Source organism: Protomyctophum bolini (assembly GCF_963924005.1).
Source record: "Protomyctophum bolini genome assembly, contig: SCAFFOLD_228, whole genome shotgun sequence".
Lineage (NCBI taxonomy): Eukaryota > Metazoa > Chordata > Actinopteri > Myctophiformes > Myctophidae > Protomyctophum > Protomyctophum bolini.
The window spans coordinates 75277-95255 of NW_027665352.1; the positions used below are offsets into that span (position 1 = coordinate 75277).

General features: G+C 41.2%; 1 protein-coding gene across 1 annotated transcript in view; it reads left to right on the forward strand.

Moving 5' to 3' along the window:
* The window catches only part of LOC308312306 (protein flightless-1 homolog), a 65698-nt gene extending 54757 nt beyond the window's left edge, over positions 1-10941 (forward strand). The window contains exons 26-31 of the mRNA XM_080794669.1: positions 488-548; positions 1017-1145; positions 3716-3822; positions 5504-5609; positions 6651-6716; positions 9394-10941. Coding sequence (XP_080650795.1) covers positions 488-548; positions 1017-1145; positions 3716-3822; positions 5504-5609; positions 6651-6716; positions 9394-9528 — 604 coding nt within the window. The 3' untranslated portion in view covers positions 9529-10941. The remainder of the gene's footprint in view (positions 1-487; positions 549-1016; positions 1146-3715; positions 3823-5503; positions 5610-6650; positions 6717-9393) is intronic.
* The last annotated feature ends 9038 nt before the right edge of the window (positions 10942-19979 follow it).

Below are 19979 nucleotides of genomic sequence, written 5' to 3' on the forward strand. Positions count from 1 at the left end.
ACGATACAGAGACACCTCCCTGACAATATAACGATACAGAGACACCTCCCTGACAATATAACGATACAGAGACACCTCCCTGACAATATAACGATACAGAGACACCTCCCTGACAATATAACGATACAGAGACACCTCCCTGACAATATAACGATACAGAGACACCTCCCAGACAATATAACGATACAGAGACACCTACCAGACAATAACGCCGAGACAGCATGTTTATTTTTGGACCACAACGCTTATAGTAGACGATATTAAGATCACCCCATGTTATTCTCCATAGAGAAATTACTTCCGCGAACCAGGGGAATCGAAGGGATGAGCGAGTTACGTCAGGACTTCGGTGCTCTATAGCCATTTGTTCTAGAGCCATTTGTTCTAGAGCCATTTGTTCTAGAGCCATTTGTGCTACAGCCCTAGGGTCACCCTTAGCATATTCGGCTCCATTCTCGTGTTTAACTTTGTTCGTTCTCTGTCTCAGGACTATCCAGATCGGAACAGACTCCAGTCATCTCAATTCAGAGTTCTGCTATATTCTCAAGGTGAGTCTTCTTTTGAATCGTGGAATCGCGGCCGAAGGTGAAACGGCTTGAGATTAGAAGGACGTCGTCTTTCAAACACGGTGTTGTAACTTGTACTGTACTTTTAGTTTTCATAAAGAGCCACCTCACCCTGTCCAGTGTCCCCTGGCTAACCCATTCTGACCTGAGATAAGATTCTAAAAAATGTCTTCTAACATCCTGACAGTTTTCTGAAAAAGCCTATGTTTCTATGTCAGTCGTTCTTTTTTCCCCAAAAAATAGCAGACCTACAAGCTCATAGCGCGCCACTCGGTGGCGCGCTATGAGCTTGTAGATCTGCTATTTTTCAATAGCTAAAAGCATAACATAATGCTAACACCAAAAAGGGGTTCCCGCCCCCAAAATGGGCTAATTTACATTCAGCGGCAGTCAGCAGCATATTGATATGCAATCCGTGTGTGTGTGTGTGTGTGTGTGTGTGTCTCTCAGGTCCCCTTTGAGAGCACGGACAACCAGGGCATCGTCTACACGTGGGTGGGACGCGCGGCCGACCCCGACGAAGCCAAGCTGGCGGAGGACATCATGAACAAGCTGTTTGACGACACGTACAGCAAACAGGTGCGTGTTTATTCGGATCCCCGTTAGCCTCGGTACCAGGCTTTCATTTTTGTTGGGTGCAAAAATGTAAAGCCTGGAGGAACGCATTGGCCGCTCTGGTCTAAAAGTGGGAGTCAACGCTTCCGGGTGGGCGTCGCGCCAAATGATGTGACGTAGCGCTGCACTAGGGGGGAGAGAGGAGGGGCCGGGGGTGACGGACAGATCGATGAGATCCAATCAGGGCGTTGCGCAAATCTCAGCCGCGACCCGCCCCTCTAGACCAGAAACCTATAGCACGTTAGCTCAGGCTAGATACAAGACTGTAAGAAAAACAGTTAAAGAAAATAAAAATACAACTAAATATAAAGTGATTAATAAATATAACATCGCAACCATGAATACAATTTCAGTTTGAGTAGCCTACCGTTACAGTATGAAAGATTTTAAACGGTGTTCAATGACCATCATTGACTAGTTAACAAGCTTGTTTGGGTCCATTTGGAATCCCGTTATTGTAGCTATTAAGTAATACCAATAATATATCAAGCTTTATTTATTTTTAGAGCACATTTACAAAGACCAAAGGTCAACCAAAGTGCTGTAAAAATAAAAATAAACCCAAGACAAAAAATAGCATATGGTAAAACCACACAAACAAGAGAGCAACAAAATACACAGTTGTATGCAGTACAATAGAGCAAAAGCAAAAATTAAAATCAAGAATCTAATCAAAAGCCATGGAGAAAAATGGGTTTGAAAGGAGAATTCCACACTAAAAGGCTTTCTTACCTTTCTTTGTAGTCGTTACGTCCCCACCAAAGAGGTCCAGGTGTTATTTTGTGCAAAAGCTCCTTATTGGCCATTTCCCCTACCATAAGCCCTAAATGAATTGCATTGAATTGAATGGAAATTGAATGGGGCTATGGGGTGTTGTGCTAATTTGCTTATTTCCATTGCTCAAAATGATAATTTCTTTGTATATATCCTCTCTTCATAATGTAAATAATATCCCACTTTACTACTTCTTTCGATGGAAATAAGCGAACTAGCATAACACCCCATAGCCCCATTCAATTCCCATTCAATGCAATGCAATTCATTGAGGGCTTATGGTAGGGGAAACAGCCAATAAGGAGTTTTTGCACAAAATAACACCTGGACCTCTTTGGTGGGGACGTAACAACTACAAAGAAAGGTAAGAAAGCCTTCTAGCATGGAATTCTCCTTTAAGAGAGGACTTGAAAGCTCCCAAGGAGCGAGCGGACCTAATCCTTAAGGGCAGACTGTTCCAGAGTTTAACTCTGCAGTCTGCACAGACTGGGCAGACTGTTCCAGAGTTTAACTCTGCACAGACTGGGCAGACTGTTCCAGAGTTTAACTCTGCACAGACTGGGCAGACTGTTCCAGAGTTTAACTCTGCACAGACTGGGCAGACTGTTCCAGAGTTTAACTCTGCACAGACTGGGCAGACTGTTCCAGAGTTTAACTCTGCACAGACTGGGCAGACTGTTCCAGAGTTTAACTCTGCACAGACTGGGCAGACTGTTCCAGAGTTTAACTCTGCACAGACTGGGCAGACTGTCTGTTCCAGAGTTTAACTCTGCACAGACTGGGCAGACTGTCTGTTCCAGAGTTTAACTCTGCACAGACTGGGCAGACTGTCTGTTCCGGAGTTTAACTCTGCACAGACTGGGCAGACTGTCTGTTCCGGAGTTTAACTCTGCACAGACTGGGCAGACTGTTCCAGAGTTTAACTCTGCACAGACTGGGCAGACTGTCTGTTCCGGAGTTTAACTCTGCACAGACTGGGCAGACTGTTCCAGAGTTTAACTCTGCACAGACTGGGCAGACTGTCTGTTCCAGAGTTTAACTCTGCACAGACTGGGCAGACTGTTCCAGAGTTTAACTCTGCACAGACTGGGCAGACTGTTCCAGAGTTTAACTCTGCACAGACTGGGCAGACTGTCTGTTCCAGAGTTTAACTCTGCACAGACTGGGCAGACTGTCTGTTCCAGAGTTTAACTCTGCACAGACTGGGCAGACTGTCTGTTCCAGAGTTTAACTCTGCACAGACTGGGCAGACTGTCTGTTCCGGAGTTTAACTCTGCACAGACTGGGCAGACTGTTCCAGAGTTTAACTCTGCACAGACTGGGCAGACTGTCTGTTCCGGAGTTTAACTCTGCACAGACTGGGCAGACTGTCTGTTCCAGAGTTTAACTCTGCACAGACTGGGCAGACTGTTCCAGAGTTTAACTCTGCACAGACTGGGCAGACTGTCTGTTCCAGAGTTTAACTCTGCACAGACTGGGCAGACTGTCTGTTCCAGAGTTTAACTCTGCACAGACTGTTCCAGAGTTTAACTCTGCACAGACTGGGCAGACTGTTCCAGAGTTTAACTCTGCACAGACTGGGCAGACTGTTCCAGAGTTTAACTCTGCACAGACTGGGCAGACTGTCTGTTCCAGAGTTTAACTCTGCACAGCCGCCACTCAGAAGGCCAGATCTTTGTATCGTTGGGCTGTGTCCGTTTGTTTGTCGCGCCGTGCACTTCTTAACATAACAGGGTCTCCCATCCGCCCGTCTCCTATAGGTAATTAACGAGGGGGAGGAGCCAGAGAACTTCTTCTGGGTGGGGATTGGTTCCCAGAAGCCGTACGACGAGGACGCCGACTACATGAAATACGCTCGTCTCTTCAGGTGAGACGCGCTCCGACCGCACGATGTAACGACCGCACGATGTGGTGCCTTTTCTGTCTCAGAATCAGAATCAAACTTTATTGTCACGTCACATTACAACAAGCAACATGGGTGGAATTCTGGGTTTGTGCAGCAGCTCATCATTGCAGTTAACCCATTCTGACCTGAGATCAGATTCATACGAGGTTTCCACTGGACACACACTGGTCTGATTAACCCATTCTGACCTGAGATCAGATTCTAAAAATGTCACAGTCGTTCTTCGATTTTTCAAAAATAGAGTGGCGCGCTACGAGCTTGTAGGTCTGCTATTTTCCAATAGCTAAAGCATGACATGATGCTAACACCAAAATGGGTTCCCGTTCAGAATGGGTTAAAAGAAAGAAAGTGCATAGTACGTGACTGATCTACATGGTACAATATGTAAAAATAGATGTAGTCTGTGTGTATATATTATAGAGTATTCTACCACAGGTCGTTTCGAGGAAGCAATCTGATTGGTTGAAACAGCCTTCTAGCCGTGGGTTAAACCAGCACCGTTCACCACCTATAATCAAAACAACGAATTCAGCCGCTCTGTTCTCCCCAGAGCGCTAGCAAACTCGGTGGCTAGGCTAGATAGTTTCTTTGGACATTTGTGGTCGTAGTGACTGTTTGGGAAGTTTTGTGAAACGGCAAGATCGTCAAGTTCACGATGCATGGCATTGCGACACGTTGTGGGCTTGTAGAGCTGCTATTGTTGCCGCATGCCACCATACAATTAACTGTTTGACAGACATCGACGCCTATAGAGCGTCGCAGTCCCGCCCCCTTTCAGACCGACGATTAGTAAGAAGAAAAACAAGACAAATAGTGTTGTATATCCTGCCTTTTATTTTCTTCTTTCAAATTATTTGATCGGCACAAAATATTGTGTTTGTTGTCATGATTTGTCACGATCCGAGTTGGCTTTGTCCGCGGCGTAACCGTCTTCAAATAAATACTTTAGGAAAAGCCTATGGAGAAAATGAATGGAGAATCATTTCCTGGGCCACTCGTCGTTCTGAAAGGGGGAGGGACTGCGACGCTCTATAGGGGCTAATGGTTTCAGTACCGTTCACAGCCACATCGACCACCTTTGGGGCTTTTTCTTTTTTTAATTGAAATTAATAAATAGATCAACTCTCGGTGCAGCCTGTCATAAATAACCCCCTTGAAGTCTGCATCCAGCTAGAATACAAGCTCAAATTCTACCGGAATGAAGCTAACTCCATAGAGATAAATAGGCTGGCTGTCAGGTTTCTCTCTCTGTTATTTCAATGGCGGCTGTGGCTCAGGAGGTAGAACAGGTCGTCCAATGATCCCTGGGGTCGGCGGTTCGAATCCCGGCTCCTCCTCCTCCTGTCCACATGTGGAAGTGTCCTTGGGCAAGACACTGAACCCCACACTGCCTCCAATGAGTCGGTCGGTGTGAGCTCGCCACCGTCGGTGTGTGAATGTGGGAAGTGAGGACGCTGGCGTCGACTGTTCGTCCACTTCACCTCCCAATGTATGAATGAATGGACCGTTGTGAAGCGCTTTGAGCACTTGGAAAAGCGCTGTAAAAATGCAATTCAAAAAAATGCAATTCATTCTCTCTCTGTGTCAGGTGTTCCAATGAGAAGGGTTATTACTAAAGGTCTCTCTCTCTCTCTAATGTCAGGTGCTCCAATGAGAAGGGTTATTTCTCTGTGTCAGAGAAGTGTTCAGACTTCTGCCAGGATGACCTGGCTGACGATGACATCATGCTGCTGGACAACGGCAAGGAGGTACCGTACCAATGATGTATTATTACCGTTTAATGATGTATTATTACCGTGTAATGATGTATTATTACCGTGTAATGATGTATTATTACCGTGTAATGACGTATTATTACCGTGTAATGACGTATTATTATCGTGTAATGACGTATTATTACCGTGTAATGATGTATTATTACCGTGTGTTACCGTACCAATGATGTATTATTACCGTTTAATGATGTATTATTACCGTGTAATGATGTATTATTACTGTGTAATGATGTATTATTACCGTGTAATGTATTATTACCGTGTAATGACGTATTATTACCGTGTAATGACGTATTATTACCGTGTAATGACGTATTATTACCGTGTAATGACGTATTATTACCGTGTAATGATGTATTATTACCGTGTAATGATGTATTATTACCGTGTAATGATGTATTATTACCGTGTAATGTATTATTACCGTGTAATGATGTATTATTACCGTGTGTTACCGTACCAATGATGTATTATTACCGTTTAATGATGTATTATTACCGTGTGTTACCGTACCAATGATGTATTATTACCGTGTAATGATGTATTATTACCGTGTAATGATGTATTATTACCGTGTAATGATGTATTATTACCGTGTATATTATTACCGTGTAATGATGTATTATTACCGTGTGTTACCGTACCAATGATGTATTATTACCGTGTGTGCTGCTCAGCCCGTGGGCCCCCAAATAATTGGCATTAAAACCATGGTTTTAATGATAATATAACATGAATATATATTTTTTAAATGCATACGTATAACAAAAACGTATTTTTTCTTCTTTTTTGAACCTATTAAGACCTGAGACAGATTTTTTTTTTTTTAAGAATCTGTAGTTCTCACACTGTTTAAAGAATCTGTAGTTCTCACACTGTTTAAAGAATCTGTAGTTCTCACACTGTTTAAAGAATCTGTAGTTCTCACACTGTTTAAATAATCTGTAGTTCTCACATTCACACTGTTTAAAGAATCTGTAGTTCTCACACTGTTTGTAAATCATTCTCACACAGGTCTACATGTGGGTGGGAACTCAGACCAGCCAGGTGGAAATCAAACTCAGTCTCAAAGCCTGCCAGGTAGGCGTGTGTGTGTGTGTGTGTGTGTGTGTGTGTGTATCCCTCTACTGCAACGGTGGGCAACTTTGACGATGGCGAGGGCCAATATATCTCCACACTCACTCCAGAAGGGGCCACAGTGCATGTTACTGTCGTAGCAAAAGTAGCCTAGATCTACAAGCTCAAAACGCGTCGCAATCGGCTATTTTTTCTATATTTGAATTGAAAACATGAATAATCTTTTGCTATTTTTTTAATTGGAACCCTGAAAAGTAACCTTTTTATTGAATGTTCAAATGCATTTAGTTATAGTTATGTTAACTTTATATGAACTGTTAACATAACTACATTGGACACAATAAGACAATAACATTTGAACACATTTAGTACCGGAACTGCATCAAAATAAAGGCGCTGCTTGCGCCAGAGTAATCGCCAGAGTAGTGATCGCTTCTATTTTGAAAGCCATGAACCGGAAATACTTTCTTAAAAAAGTTGACTGACAAAGTGACCTCACAATCTCCGATCATGTTAATATATTTATATACGCTCCAAAAAGCGTTCATATTTTGCGGGAGAGACGGATGAGGAGCAGAAACGCAGCGCCAGCATATCGATCCGTTCATCACCACGGAGAGCGCCCTGGATCAGGAGATACGAGTCATTCTTTCCGCCGCGCTAACATGGGAGTCAATGACAAGCTAATAGTTGCACAGAGCGTTAGCATACGGCAAGCGAAAAGCGAAATGCCAAAAAAAAAAAAAAGAATAATTCTGAATATTATCATCTCGCCCCGCGTCGTTTGGACGTCGCTAGGACGTCCACAGACGTCTAAGGCACCTCTCGGTTCCAATCCTTATGACGTTTCAGGACGTATTATGTACAAAATGTGTTAATACTAGTCATTAAGTAGTACTAGTCATTTAATACTAGTCATGAAGTAATTAAAAGCGGGGTTTGGAATTGTAAACAGCTGAAATCAATACTAGTACTACTATCGGTATCCTGATATTAACATGCGGGCCGCATTATGTGAAGGTGGGGGCCGCATGTGGCCCCCGGGCCGCCAGTTGCCCAGCCCTGCTCTACTGTGTTGTAAATACTGTCACCGTGTGACTGTGTGTGTTCTCTCCTCCCCTCCCAGTAGAGTCTACTGTGTTGTAAATACTGTGTACTGTACTCTCCTCCCTTCTCCCAGGTGTACAGTAGAGTCTACTGCAGGGGTGCCCACACTTTTTTGACTTGAGGTCTACTTTTAAAATTGCCAGCTCAAGGTGATCTACCAACCAAAATAATATTATCCCATTGCTTAAAATACTCAAAATAAATAACATTAAGGCATTAGGACTGTTTCAATCAATCAAATCTATTTATTTACCACCTTTATTTTGTTAAAGTTACTCTTTGTAATAACGTCAATCAATTTCAATTTGTAATAACATATTGCTCATAAAATGTTAAAAGTATCACACATAAAAAGCATACACAATCACATGAAGGAATAATGCATTCAACTCAACCAGAGCAGAACTCCTACCACAGGACTCTGGCAATCAATCAATAGGCCTACAGTTGCAACCACTATATTAATGGAAAGTATTTCATACAATTTAAGTTAAAGAAATCTGAACTATCCCTTTAATCAGATGACTGCTTTCAGCCTTGCACTGAATGGAGTCCGTCAGCGCTGCGTAATCCGGACAGTCACTGCTGACAGCTAGTCTTAAACAGGCCTCCAAATGATCGTCCGTCAACGTGGAACGATATTTGGACTTAATTATCTTCATGTGGGAAAACGCTGATTCACATAAATATGTGGAGCCAAATAACGCTGTGAGCGAGGCTGCACAAGTCCTGATGTTTGGATACTTTTCCTTCACGAGTAAGTTCCAAAACTCTCCATCGCGGGCGCGCAACTTTAACTGTATGTCAGCCTGCAGTGCCATGATCTCATTCTCCAACGCAGAAGAGTTCATGTTAAAAAGTGTTGCTATTTTCGAGGCAATGGAATCAACATCAGCTTCTGAATGGGAAGCACATGAATGTAGCGATGGGCTCGAGTAAAGGCAAACGCAGTTGGACTTGGAATGTGACATCGTGAAAAAATAATCTTCTTCCCACTCTGCATGGAAGTGATTTGTTTTAGGCTTCTTTGCCGCGCGCATCTTCCTATATGAACAATGATGGATAGATATCCTTTTAATTTGTTTGTTTAACAACAGAACAGACCCGATGTTCCCCACACTTGAAAACAAGGCACTGCATTGTGGGGGGTTTTAAAGCCGCCGCCGCCTGCCAGAGGCAACGCGAGGATTAATTAATTTTATTTCATGTCTGGGCCAAGCGGTCTACTTGCGCAGCGCTTGCGATCGACTGGTCGACCGCGATCGACGTAATGGGCACCCCTGGTCTATTGTATTGTAAATACTGTTTACTGTACTCTCCTCCCTTCTCCCAGGTGTACAGTAGAGTCTACTGTATTGTAAATACTGTGTGTTCTCTCCTCCCTTCTCCCAGGTGTACAGTAGAGTCTACTGTATTGTAAACACTGTGTTCTCTCCTCCCTTCTCCCAGGTGTACCGTAGAGTCTACTGTATTGTAAACACTGTGTACTGTACTCTCCTCCCTTCTCCCAGGTGTACAGTAGAGTCTACTGTGTTGTAAATACTGTGTGCCGTACTCTCCTCCCTTCTCCCAGGTGTACATCCAACACATGCGCTCTAAAGACTCGGAACACCCCAGGAAGCTTCGACTGGTCAGGAAGGGGAACGAGCCTCACTGCTTCACGCGCTGCTTCCACGCCTGGGGAGCCTTCAAAACCCCGCTCGCATAGACACACACACACACACACACACACAATTAGACAGACACACACATGCACACACACACACACACACACACACACACACACACACACACACACACAATTAGACACACACACGCACACACACACACGCACACAATTAGACAGACACACACACGCACACACACACAAATACATGCGCCCTCCCATAACATGTACACACTTTTGACACATTTCTCATGCCATGTTCACACGAGTAGATGCAAAAATATACAGTCCACCATTCATTTTCAATGGAAGCCAGCGACATGAAGATGCATCCGCCGTTTGTAGCTGCTTACAAAAGCTACAAAGCTACACAGCTACACACATGAGTCGAACTGGCTTAAAACGTCGGATACAAAGCTACAAATATCGCTGTGCGTATGTATAGCTTGGCATCTTTGTATCTTTTTTGCATCTGCCCATGTGAACACGGCAACATACCGAGAAAGTGGTCGGTTATCCTCATTCATACACGGATGAAAACGCAAACCAACATATCCGCTGCCATGTAGTTATTTTTGACCAGTGAAAGCTTTCTATGCCTTTTTATCCCAGCTTTACCTGATGTACTCCACCTCTGTTTACTGTCTCTTTCTCTCTCTCTGTTTACGTCTGAGACGTTGTTTTATAGACTCGGCTGTCTGTGTGCTTACATTGGAAGGCATTTGGCTCTTTAGCTAAAAAACCCCGGCAAAACGAGCAGAACATTTCTACGTGTAAGGTAATAATTGTCCAGACAAAGTGAGAATGGAAGTTGGGAAATGTCCAGGAACTTACATTTTCTTTTTAGTGCATCATGGCTTTGGGGTTGAGTGTCTACTTCTCCAATACAGCAATCTACAGTAAGGTCCCATTTGGGGGAATTATTTTTTTCCTTTTGGGTCTCTTTCTTTGGCATCTTCACCTGCTTCTGTAAGGTGTAATAATGGATCATCACGTCGTCATATAGCTGTGGCTTTTGGGGCAAGATGGTGACTTTTAGAATAATTTCCTGAGCGAGGGACCAGAGGTCTTTGCTTTGAGCATTTCTTCAGCAGCAGCAGGCGTGATTATCATCATCATTATGGAATGAAAAGTATCTTTTGGCGATAACTCTTTAAGGTGTACAGATGTTTTGTGAAGAGTTTCTCTGCCCCCCCCCCCCCCCCCCGTTCCCCAGCTAACATATCCTTCTATGTCAGTGAAAGTGGGGGTCCGGGGACCCCCAGGGGGTTCCCAGCTAAATGGACCTGTTGTCAGTAACTCTGAGAGTGTACAAATGGAACCAAATGGACCCGCTATGGTTACATTTGCACACTCTCAGAGTTAAATTAACGTAGATTTTTTACAATATAAAATTGCGCGTCCCAGAGATGGAAATGCCATTAAATGGGAATGCCTAATGCGTGACACACTGGGTGGTCCATTTACGTTATGCTTTAGCTATTTAAAAAATAGCAGATCTACAAGCTCGTAGCGCGACCACTCGGTGGCGCGCTACGAGCTTGTAGGTCTGCTATTTTTTTTAGAAAAATCGAAGAACGACTGACATAGAGTAAACATATGCTTTTCTCAGAAAACTGTCAGGATGTACAAGACATTTTTTTTTTTTTTTTAATCTGATCTCGGGTCAGAATGGGTTAAAAAGCTTGAGAATCACTGCTATAGAGCCGTACAAATCTCCTCTTATGGGGGTCCCTGGCTGGCATATCTTTTCATATGGGGGGGGGGGGGGTCCGCGGGGCTAATTAGTGTCAATTTGGGGGTCCTCTCGACGTGGGAACCACGGCTCCTCCTGTCACATGACTCTGGCACGAGGACACCGTCATATCGCACAGGCCAAGACGTCGTCTCCCATGGGGTCGGCGGGCGGGCGGGCACCACCATGGCCGACGTCTTCGCTACTACTTTGACTTTGCGGCGCCACTTTAACCCATTCTGAACGGGAACCCATTTTGGTGTTATAGCATCATGTTATGCTTTATAGCTATTGAAAAATAGCAGATCTACAAGCTCATAGCGCGCCACCGAGTGGCGCGCTATGAGCTTGTAGGTCTGCTATTTTTTGAACAATCGAATAACGACTGACGTTTTTTTTAGAATCTGATCTCGGGTCAGAATGGGTTAATCAGACCAGTGTGTGTCCTATAGTGGAAACCTCGTATGAATCTGATCTCGGGTCAGAATGGGTTAATTAACGTGCACGTTGTCACCCTAAGGTGGGCCCCTTTTAAAAACGGGTTCAAAATGTTTTGATCGTTCATTTGTCTACATAACTGAGAGCCGGAACACGGGCAGTGGCATCATTCGTTGTTTTTTTTCCCCTTTTTTTCTGTCTGTTTCTATATTTTTAGGTCCGTTTTTTTTTTTTTACGTGGTCATGAGATGGTGTTTTTTTGCGTGTGGCTTACGCTGGAGGGCCTTCAGTCAAATAGCAGGTCTATATGGTCAGTCTCTTCTCATCTCCTCAGTTGGGCACGTTTATAACCAAACTCTGGCCATGTTCATGTCTGGAAAAGAGGAAAATACCCAGAGAAATCACATTATGGTCCCATGACCATAATGTGCGGCAGTTTTTTCTTGTTTCATGGTTACATGGCCTTTAAACTATAGTCCCTGATTAGCAAGCTATAGGATCAAAACTCAGCGGTGCTTCGTGTAGCTAGCACTAGACTCAAGAACCACCTAATGAATGGTTGAAATGGCCCTGACAGAATTGGCCCAAATGGAAGTACCGTGGTATAGTCGAGTCCATCAACCAAAACCAGTCTTTACTTGTTTTAAGTGGTCCTCCTGACTCAGAGAGCGGAAATGATGACATGACATTTTTTGCAGAGTTTAGGTACAGAGCCTATAGCGTTACCTTCAGGGACAGAGCGCTTTTAAACGTGCAATCAGCAGAGCTTGGTTAACTGTCGGCGACGGTGTATTCTCTTGTCAAAGTCACAGCCTGGCGTTCGTTCACATTATCAACATTCTTCCTCCGTATCTTATCTTACCACAGCCTTGATAGTAAATGTTTACCAGAGAGTTTTAGCCAATCTGGACACAATCTCAATGGGAGAATTTGTGCATCATGATGTTCGAAGGAGCATGTCTCGACAAAATGTAAAGTCAACCCTCCTGGTTTTCCTCTGATTTCACAGATGGTCATTCAATTGTATGACATAATAATGGTTATTGTGAAGTTAAACTGATTCCAGGTCAGTGATGCCAGGGAGATATATAGCTTCACTGTGTGGAGTCTGCAGGGATTGGTCCACAATAAGCGCCAGTTGATGATGTAGAAGTAAATGGTAGTTCAGTTATATTTACATTTATTTTACAAAAGCGCTGCTTATACCACAACCCTCTTGTTTGTTTCTACTGTATTTGTGTTGGGTGAACTGTATGTTTGTTTGTTTGTTTGTCTGTGTTTGCCGACTGTCACACACACACACACAATGTGTGTGTGTGTGTGTGTGTGTGTGTGTGTGTGTGTGTGGTCTTGCACACGCTCTTGATGCCCACCCGCAGATGTTTTATTTATGTATTTTATATGGAAAATAAAAGTTTCACGTCACTATAATCTTTTTACCGGACATTGATTTTATGTGTGTGGCATTATTTGATCAACTCAGACATTATCATCCCTGTCTGTAGATTTGACTAAATCTACAGTTGATTTAGTCGACTAAAATGTATTTTGGTGGGGCATTGATGCCGTCGTAAGGACTGTTTTTACACTTGCTGAAAATAGCCGATCTACAAGCTCACAAGCTTGTAGATCGGCTATTTTCAGCATGCAACCAAGTGTAAAATGACTTATACTGGATCTCTTGTCCACTAGTCCCTTCCTAACATTTTAGTCTAGTTTTTATTTGTTGACGAAATTGTCAGTATATATTTAGTCTTAGTTTTAGTCATCGTAGCTTAGTTTCCATTTGTTTTTGTCAGTGAAAATAGGTAGTCGACGAACATTTTCCGTCTTAGTTTTAGTCAACGAAAACAACACTGATTTATTGATTGAAAATAAAAAATGTTATTTTTTTCCCATGACATGCTATATAGTTATAAGTTATAATTACATTATATCGCGCAATCGATTTATAGCAACGGAGCTTTACCGTCTGACCAGAAGTTATACCGGACGTGGCTGGAGCAGCTAAAGGTTGCCAAAACATTTTTTTCTTTTAATATATAAATTTTTTTATCCCACGATTTTGTAACTCATTTTTCACCCCTGTGTCAATCATCTAATGTGATCCTGGGCTCTACACACCCTCCACCAACCTAGTCCCCATATATGGGCAATTTCCGCAATTTCCTTTTCCGCAATTACCATTTCCAGAATTTCCATTTCCGCAATTTCGGCAATTACCATTTCCGTAATTCCGCAATTTGACAAAAACGGTGGGTTATAGCCCATGTTTTTTGAAATTTTGGAAAGAAAAGTTAGCCTCGTTTCTCATCATTTTGGACCGTGGGCTATAGCCCATATCGTACGGCATACTATGGCACGCCGTTTTTCATCATTTTTGAGGATTTGAAAAAAATGAAAAATGAAAAAAACGGTGGGTTATAGCCCATGTTTTTTGAAATTTTGAAAAAAAAAGTTAGCCTCGTTTCTCATCATTTTGGACCGTGGGCTATAGCCCATATCGTACGGCATACTATGGCACGCCGTTTTTCATCATTTTTGAGGATTTGAAAAAAATGGAAAAATGAAAAAAACGGTGGGTTATAGCCCATGTTTTTTGAAATTTTGGAAAAAAAAATTAGCCTCGTTTCTCATCATTTTGGACCGTGGGCTATAGCCCATATCGTACGGCATACTATGGCACGCCGTTTTTCATCATTTTTGAGGATTTGAAAAAAATGAAAAAAACGGTGGGTTATAGCCCATGTTTTTTGAAATTTTGAAAAAAAAAGTTAGCCTCGTTTCTCATCATTTTGGACCGTGGGCTATAGCCCATATCGTACGGCATACTATGGCACGCTGTTTTTCATCATTTTTGATGATTTGAAAAAAATGAAAAAAACGGTGGGTTATAGCCCATGTTTTTGAAATTTTGGAAAAAAAAGTTAGCCTCGTTTCTCATCATTTTGGACCGTGGGCTATAGCCCATATCGTACGGCATACTATGGCACGCCGTTTTTCATCATTTTTGATTTGAAAAAAATGAAAAAAACGGTGGGTTATAGCCCATGTTTTTTGAAATTTTGAAAAAAAAAGTTAGCCTCGTTTCTCATCATTTTGGACCGTGGGCTATAGCCCATATCGTACGGCATACTATGGCACGCCGTTTTTCATCATTTTTGAGGATTTGAAAAAAATGAAAAAAACGGTGGGTTATAGCCCATGTTTTTTGAAATTTTGAAAAAAAAAGTTAGCCTCGTTTCTCATCATTTTGGACCGTGGGCTATAGCCCATATCATACGGCATACTATGGCACGCCGTTTTTCATCATTTTTGAGGATTTGAAAAAAATGAAAAATGAAAAAAACGGTGGGTTATAGCCCATGTTTTTTGAAATTTTGAAAAAAAAAGTTAGACTCGTTTCTCATCATTTTGGACCGTGGGCTATAGCCCATATGGTACGGCATACTATGGCACGCCGTTTTTCATCATTTTTGAGGATTTGAAAAAAATGAAAAAAACGGTGGGTTATAGCCCATGTTTTTTGAAATTTTGAAAAAAAAAGTTAGCCTCGTTTCTCATCATTTTGGACCGTGGGCTATAGCCCATATCGTACGGCATACTATGGCACGCCGTTTTTCATCATTTTTGAGGATTTGAAAAAAATGAAAAATGAAAAAAACGGTGGGTTATAGCCCATGTTTTTTGAAATTTTGAAAAAAAAGGTTAGCCTCGTTTCTCATCATTTTGGACCGTGGGCTATAGCCCATATCGTACGGCATACTATGGCACGCCGTTTTTCATCATTTTTGAGGATTTGAAAAAATTGAAAAATGAAAAAAACGGTGGGTTATAGCCCATGTTTTTTGAATTTTTGAAAAAAAAAGTTAGCCTCGTTTCTCATCATTTTGGACCGTGGGCTATAGCCCATATCGTACGGCATACTATGGCACGCCGTTTTTCATCATTTTTGATGATTTGAAAAAAATGAAAAAAACGGTGGGTTATAGCCCATGTTTTTTGAAATTTTGAAAAAAAAAGTTAGCCTCGTTTCTCATCATTTTGGACCGTGGGCTATAGCCCATATCGTACGGCATACTATGGCACGCCGTTTTTCATCATTTTTGATTTGAAAAAAATGAAAAAAACGGTGGGTTATAGCCCATGTTTTTTGAAATTTTGAAAAAAAAAGTTAGCCTCGTTTCTCATCATTTTGGACCGTGGGCTATAGCCCATATCGTACGGCATACTATGGCACGCCGTTTTTCATCATTTTTGAGGATTTGAAAAAAATGAAAAAAACGGTGGGTTATAGCCCATGTTTTTTGAAATTTTGAAAAAAAAAGTTAGCCTCGTTTCTCATCATTTTGGACCGTGGGCTATAGCCCATATCGTACGGCATACTATGGCACGCCGTTTTTCATCATTTTTGATGATTTGAAAAAAATGAAAAAAACGGTGGGTTATAGCCCATGTTTTTTGAAATTTTGGAAAAAAAAGTTAGCCTCGTTTCTCATCATTTTGGACCGTGGGCTATAGCCCATATCGTACGGCATACTATGGCACGCCGTTTTTCATCATTTTTGATTTGAAAAAAATGAAAAAAACGGTGGGTTATAGCCCATGTTTTTTGAAATTTTGAAAAAAAAAGTTAGCCTCGTTTCTCATCATTTTGGACCGTGGGCTATAGCCCATATCGTACGGCATACTATGGCACGCCGTTTTTCATCATTTTTGAGGATTTGAAAAAAATGAAAAAAACGGTGGGTTATAGCCCATGTTTTTTGAAATTTTGAAAAAAAAAGTTAGCCTCGTTTCTCATCATTTTGGACCGTGGGCTATAGCCCATATCATACGGCATACTATGGCACGCCGTTTTTCATCATTTTTGAGGATTTGAAAAAAATGAAAAATGAAAAAAACGGTGGGTTATAGCCCATGTTTTTTGAAATTTTGAAAAAAAAAGTTAGACTCGTTTCTCATCATTTTGGACCGTGGGCTATAGCCCATATGGTACGGCATACTATGGCACGCCGTTTTTCATCATTTTTGAGGATTTGAAAAAAATGAAAAAAACGGTGGGTTATAGCCCATGTTTTTTGAAATTTTGAAAAAAAAAGTTAGCCTCGTTTCTCATCATTTTGGACCGTGGGCTATAGCCCATATCGTACGGCATACTATGGCACGCCGTTTTTCATCATTTTTGAGGATTTGAAAAAAATGAAAAATGAAAAAAACGGTGGGTTAAAGCCCATGTTTTTTGAAATTTTGAAAAAAAAGGTTAGCCTCGTTTCTCATCATTTTGGACCGTGGGCTATAGCCCATATCGTACGGCATACTATGGCACGCCGTTTTTCATCATTTTTGAGGATTTGAAAAAATTGAAAAATGAAAAAAACGGTGGGTTATAGCCCATGTTTTTTGAATTTTTGAAAAAAAAAGTTAGCCTCGTTTCTCATCATTTTGGACCGTGGGCTATAGCCCATATCGTACGGCATACTATGGCACGCCGTTTTTCATCATTTTTGATGATTTGAAAAAAATGAAAAAAACGGTGGGTTATAGCCCATGTTTTTTGAAATTTTGAAAAAAAAAGTTAGCCTCGTTTCTCATCATTTTGGACCGTGGGCTATAGCCCATATCGTACGGCATACTATGGCACGCCGTTTTTCATCATTTTTGATTTGAAAAAAATGAAAAAAACGGTGGGTTATAGCCCATGTTTTTTGAAATTTTGAAAAAAAAAGTTAGCCTCGTTTCTCATCATTTTGGACCGTGGGCTATAGCCCATATCGTACGGCATACTATGGCACGCCGTTTTTCATCATTTTTGAGGATTTGAAAAAAATGAAAAAAACGGTGGGTTATAGCCCATGTTTTTTGAAATTTTGAAAAAAAAAGTTAGCCTCGTTTCTCATCATTTTGGACCGTGGGCTATAGCCCATATCGTACGGCATACTATGGCACGCCGTTTTTCATCATTTTTGAGGATTTGAAAAAAATGAAAAATGAAAAAAACGGTGGGTTATAGCCCATGTTTTTTGAAATTTTGAAAAAAAAAGTTAGACTCGTTTCTCATCATTTTGGACCGTGGGCTATAGCCCATATGGTACGGCATACTATGGCACGCCGTTTTTCATCATTTTTGAGGATTTGAAAAAAATGAAAAATGAAAAAAACGGTGGGTTATAGCCCATGTTTTTTGAAATTTTGAAAAAAAAAGTTAGCCTCGTTTCTCATCATTTTGGACCGTGGGCTATAGCCCATATCGTACGGCATACTATGGCACGCCGTTTTTCATCATTTTTGAGGATTTGAAAAAAATGAAAAATGAAAAAAACGGTGGGTTATAGCCCATGTTTTTTGAAATTTTGAAAAAAAAGGTTAGCCTCGTTTCTCATCATTTTGGACCGTGGGCTATAGCCCATATCGTACGGCATACTATGGCACGCCGTTTTTCATCATTTTTGAGGATTTGAAAAAAATTGAAAAATGAAAAAAACGGTGGGTTATAGCCCATGTTTTTTGAAATTTTGGAAAAAAAAGTTAGCCTCGTTTCTCATCATTTTGGACCGTGGGCTATAGCCCATATCGTACGGCATACTATGGCACGCCGTTTTTCATCATTTTTGAGGATTTGAAAAAAATGAAAAATGAAAAAAACGGTGGGTTATAGCCCATGTTTTTTGAAATTTTGGAAAAAAAAGTTAGCCCCTTTTCTCATCATTTTGGACCGTGGGCTATAGCCCATATCGTACGGCATACTATGGCACGCCGTTTTTCATCATTTTTGAGGATTTGAAAAAAATGAAAAATGAAAAAAACGGTGGGTTATAGCCCATGTTTTTTTAAATTTTGAAAAAAAAGGTTAGCCTCGTTTCTCATCATTTTGGACCGTGGGCTATAGCCCATATCGTACGGCATACTATGGCACGCCGTTTTTCATCATTTTTGAGGATTTGAAAAAAATTGAAAAATGAAAAAAACGGTGGGTTATAGCCCATGTTTTTTGAAATTTTGAAAAAAAAAGTTAGCCTCGTTTCTCATCATTTTGGACCGTGGGCTATAGCCCATATCGTACGGCATACTATGGCACGCCGTTTTTCATCATTTTTGAGGATTTGAAAAAAATGCCATAGTATGCCGTACGATATGGGCTATAGCCCACGGTCCAAAATGATGAGAAACGAGGCTAACCTTTTTTTTCAAAATTTCAAAAAACATGGGCTATAACCCACCGTTTTTTTCATTTTTTTCAAATCCTCAAAAATGATGAAAAACGGCGTGCCATAGTATGCCGTACGATATGGGCTATAGCCCACGGTCCAAAATGATGAGAAACGAGGCTAACTTTTTTTTTCAAAATTTCAAAAAACATGGGCTATAACCCACCGTTTTTTTCATTTTTCATTTTTTTCAAATCCTCAAAAATGATGAAAAACGGCGTGCCATAGTATGCCGTACGATATGGGCTATAGCCCACGGTCCAAAATGATGAGAAACGAGGCTAACTTTTTTTTTCAAAATTTCAAAAAACATGGGCTATAACCCACCGTTTTTTTCATTTTTTTCAAATCCTCAAAAATGATGAAAAACGGCGTGCCATAGTATGCCGTACGATATGGGCTATAGCCCACGGTCCAAAATGATGAGAAACGAGGCTAACTTTTTTTTTCAAAATTTCAAAAAACATGGGCTATAACCCACCGTTTTTTTCATTTTTTTCAAATCCTCAAAAATGATGAAAAACGGCGTGCCATAGTATGCCGTACGATATGGGCTATAGCCCACGGTCCAAAATGATGAGAAACGAGGCTAACTTTTTTTTTCCAAAATTTCAAAAAACATGGGCTATAACCCACCGTTTTTTTCATTTTTCATTTTTTTCAAATCCTCAAAAATGATGAAAAACGGCGTGCCATAGTATGCCGTACGATATGGGCTATAGCCCACGGTCCAAAATGATGAGAAACGAGGCTAACTTTTTTTTTCAAAATTTCAAAAAACATGGGCTATAACCCACCGTTTTTTTCATTTTTCATTTTTTTCAAATCCTCAAAAATGATGAAAAACGGCGTGCCATAGTATGCCGTACGATATGGGCTATAGCCCACGGTCCAAAATGATGAGAAACGAGGCTAACTTTTTTTTTCCAAAATTTCAAAAAACATGGGCTATAACCCACCGTTTTTTTCATTTTTCATTTTTTTCAAATCCTCAAAAATGATGAAAAACGGCGTGCCATAGTATGCCGTACGATATGGGCTATAGCCCACGGTCCAAAATGATGAGAAACGAGGCTAACTTTTTTTTTCAAAATTTCAAAAAACATGGGCTA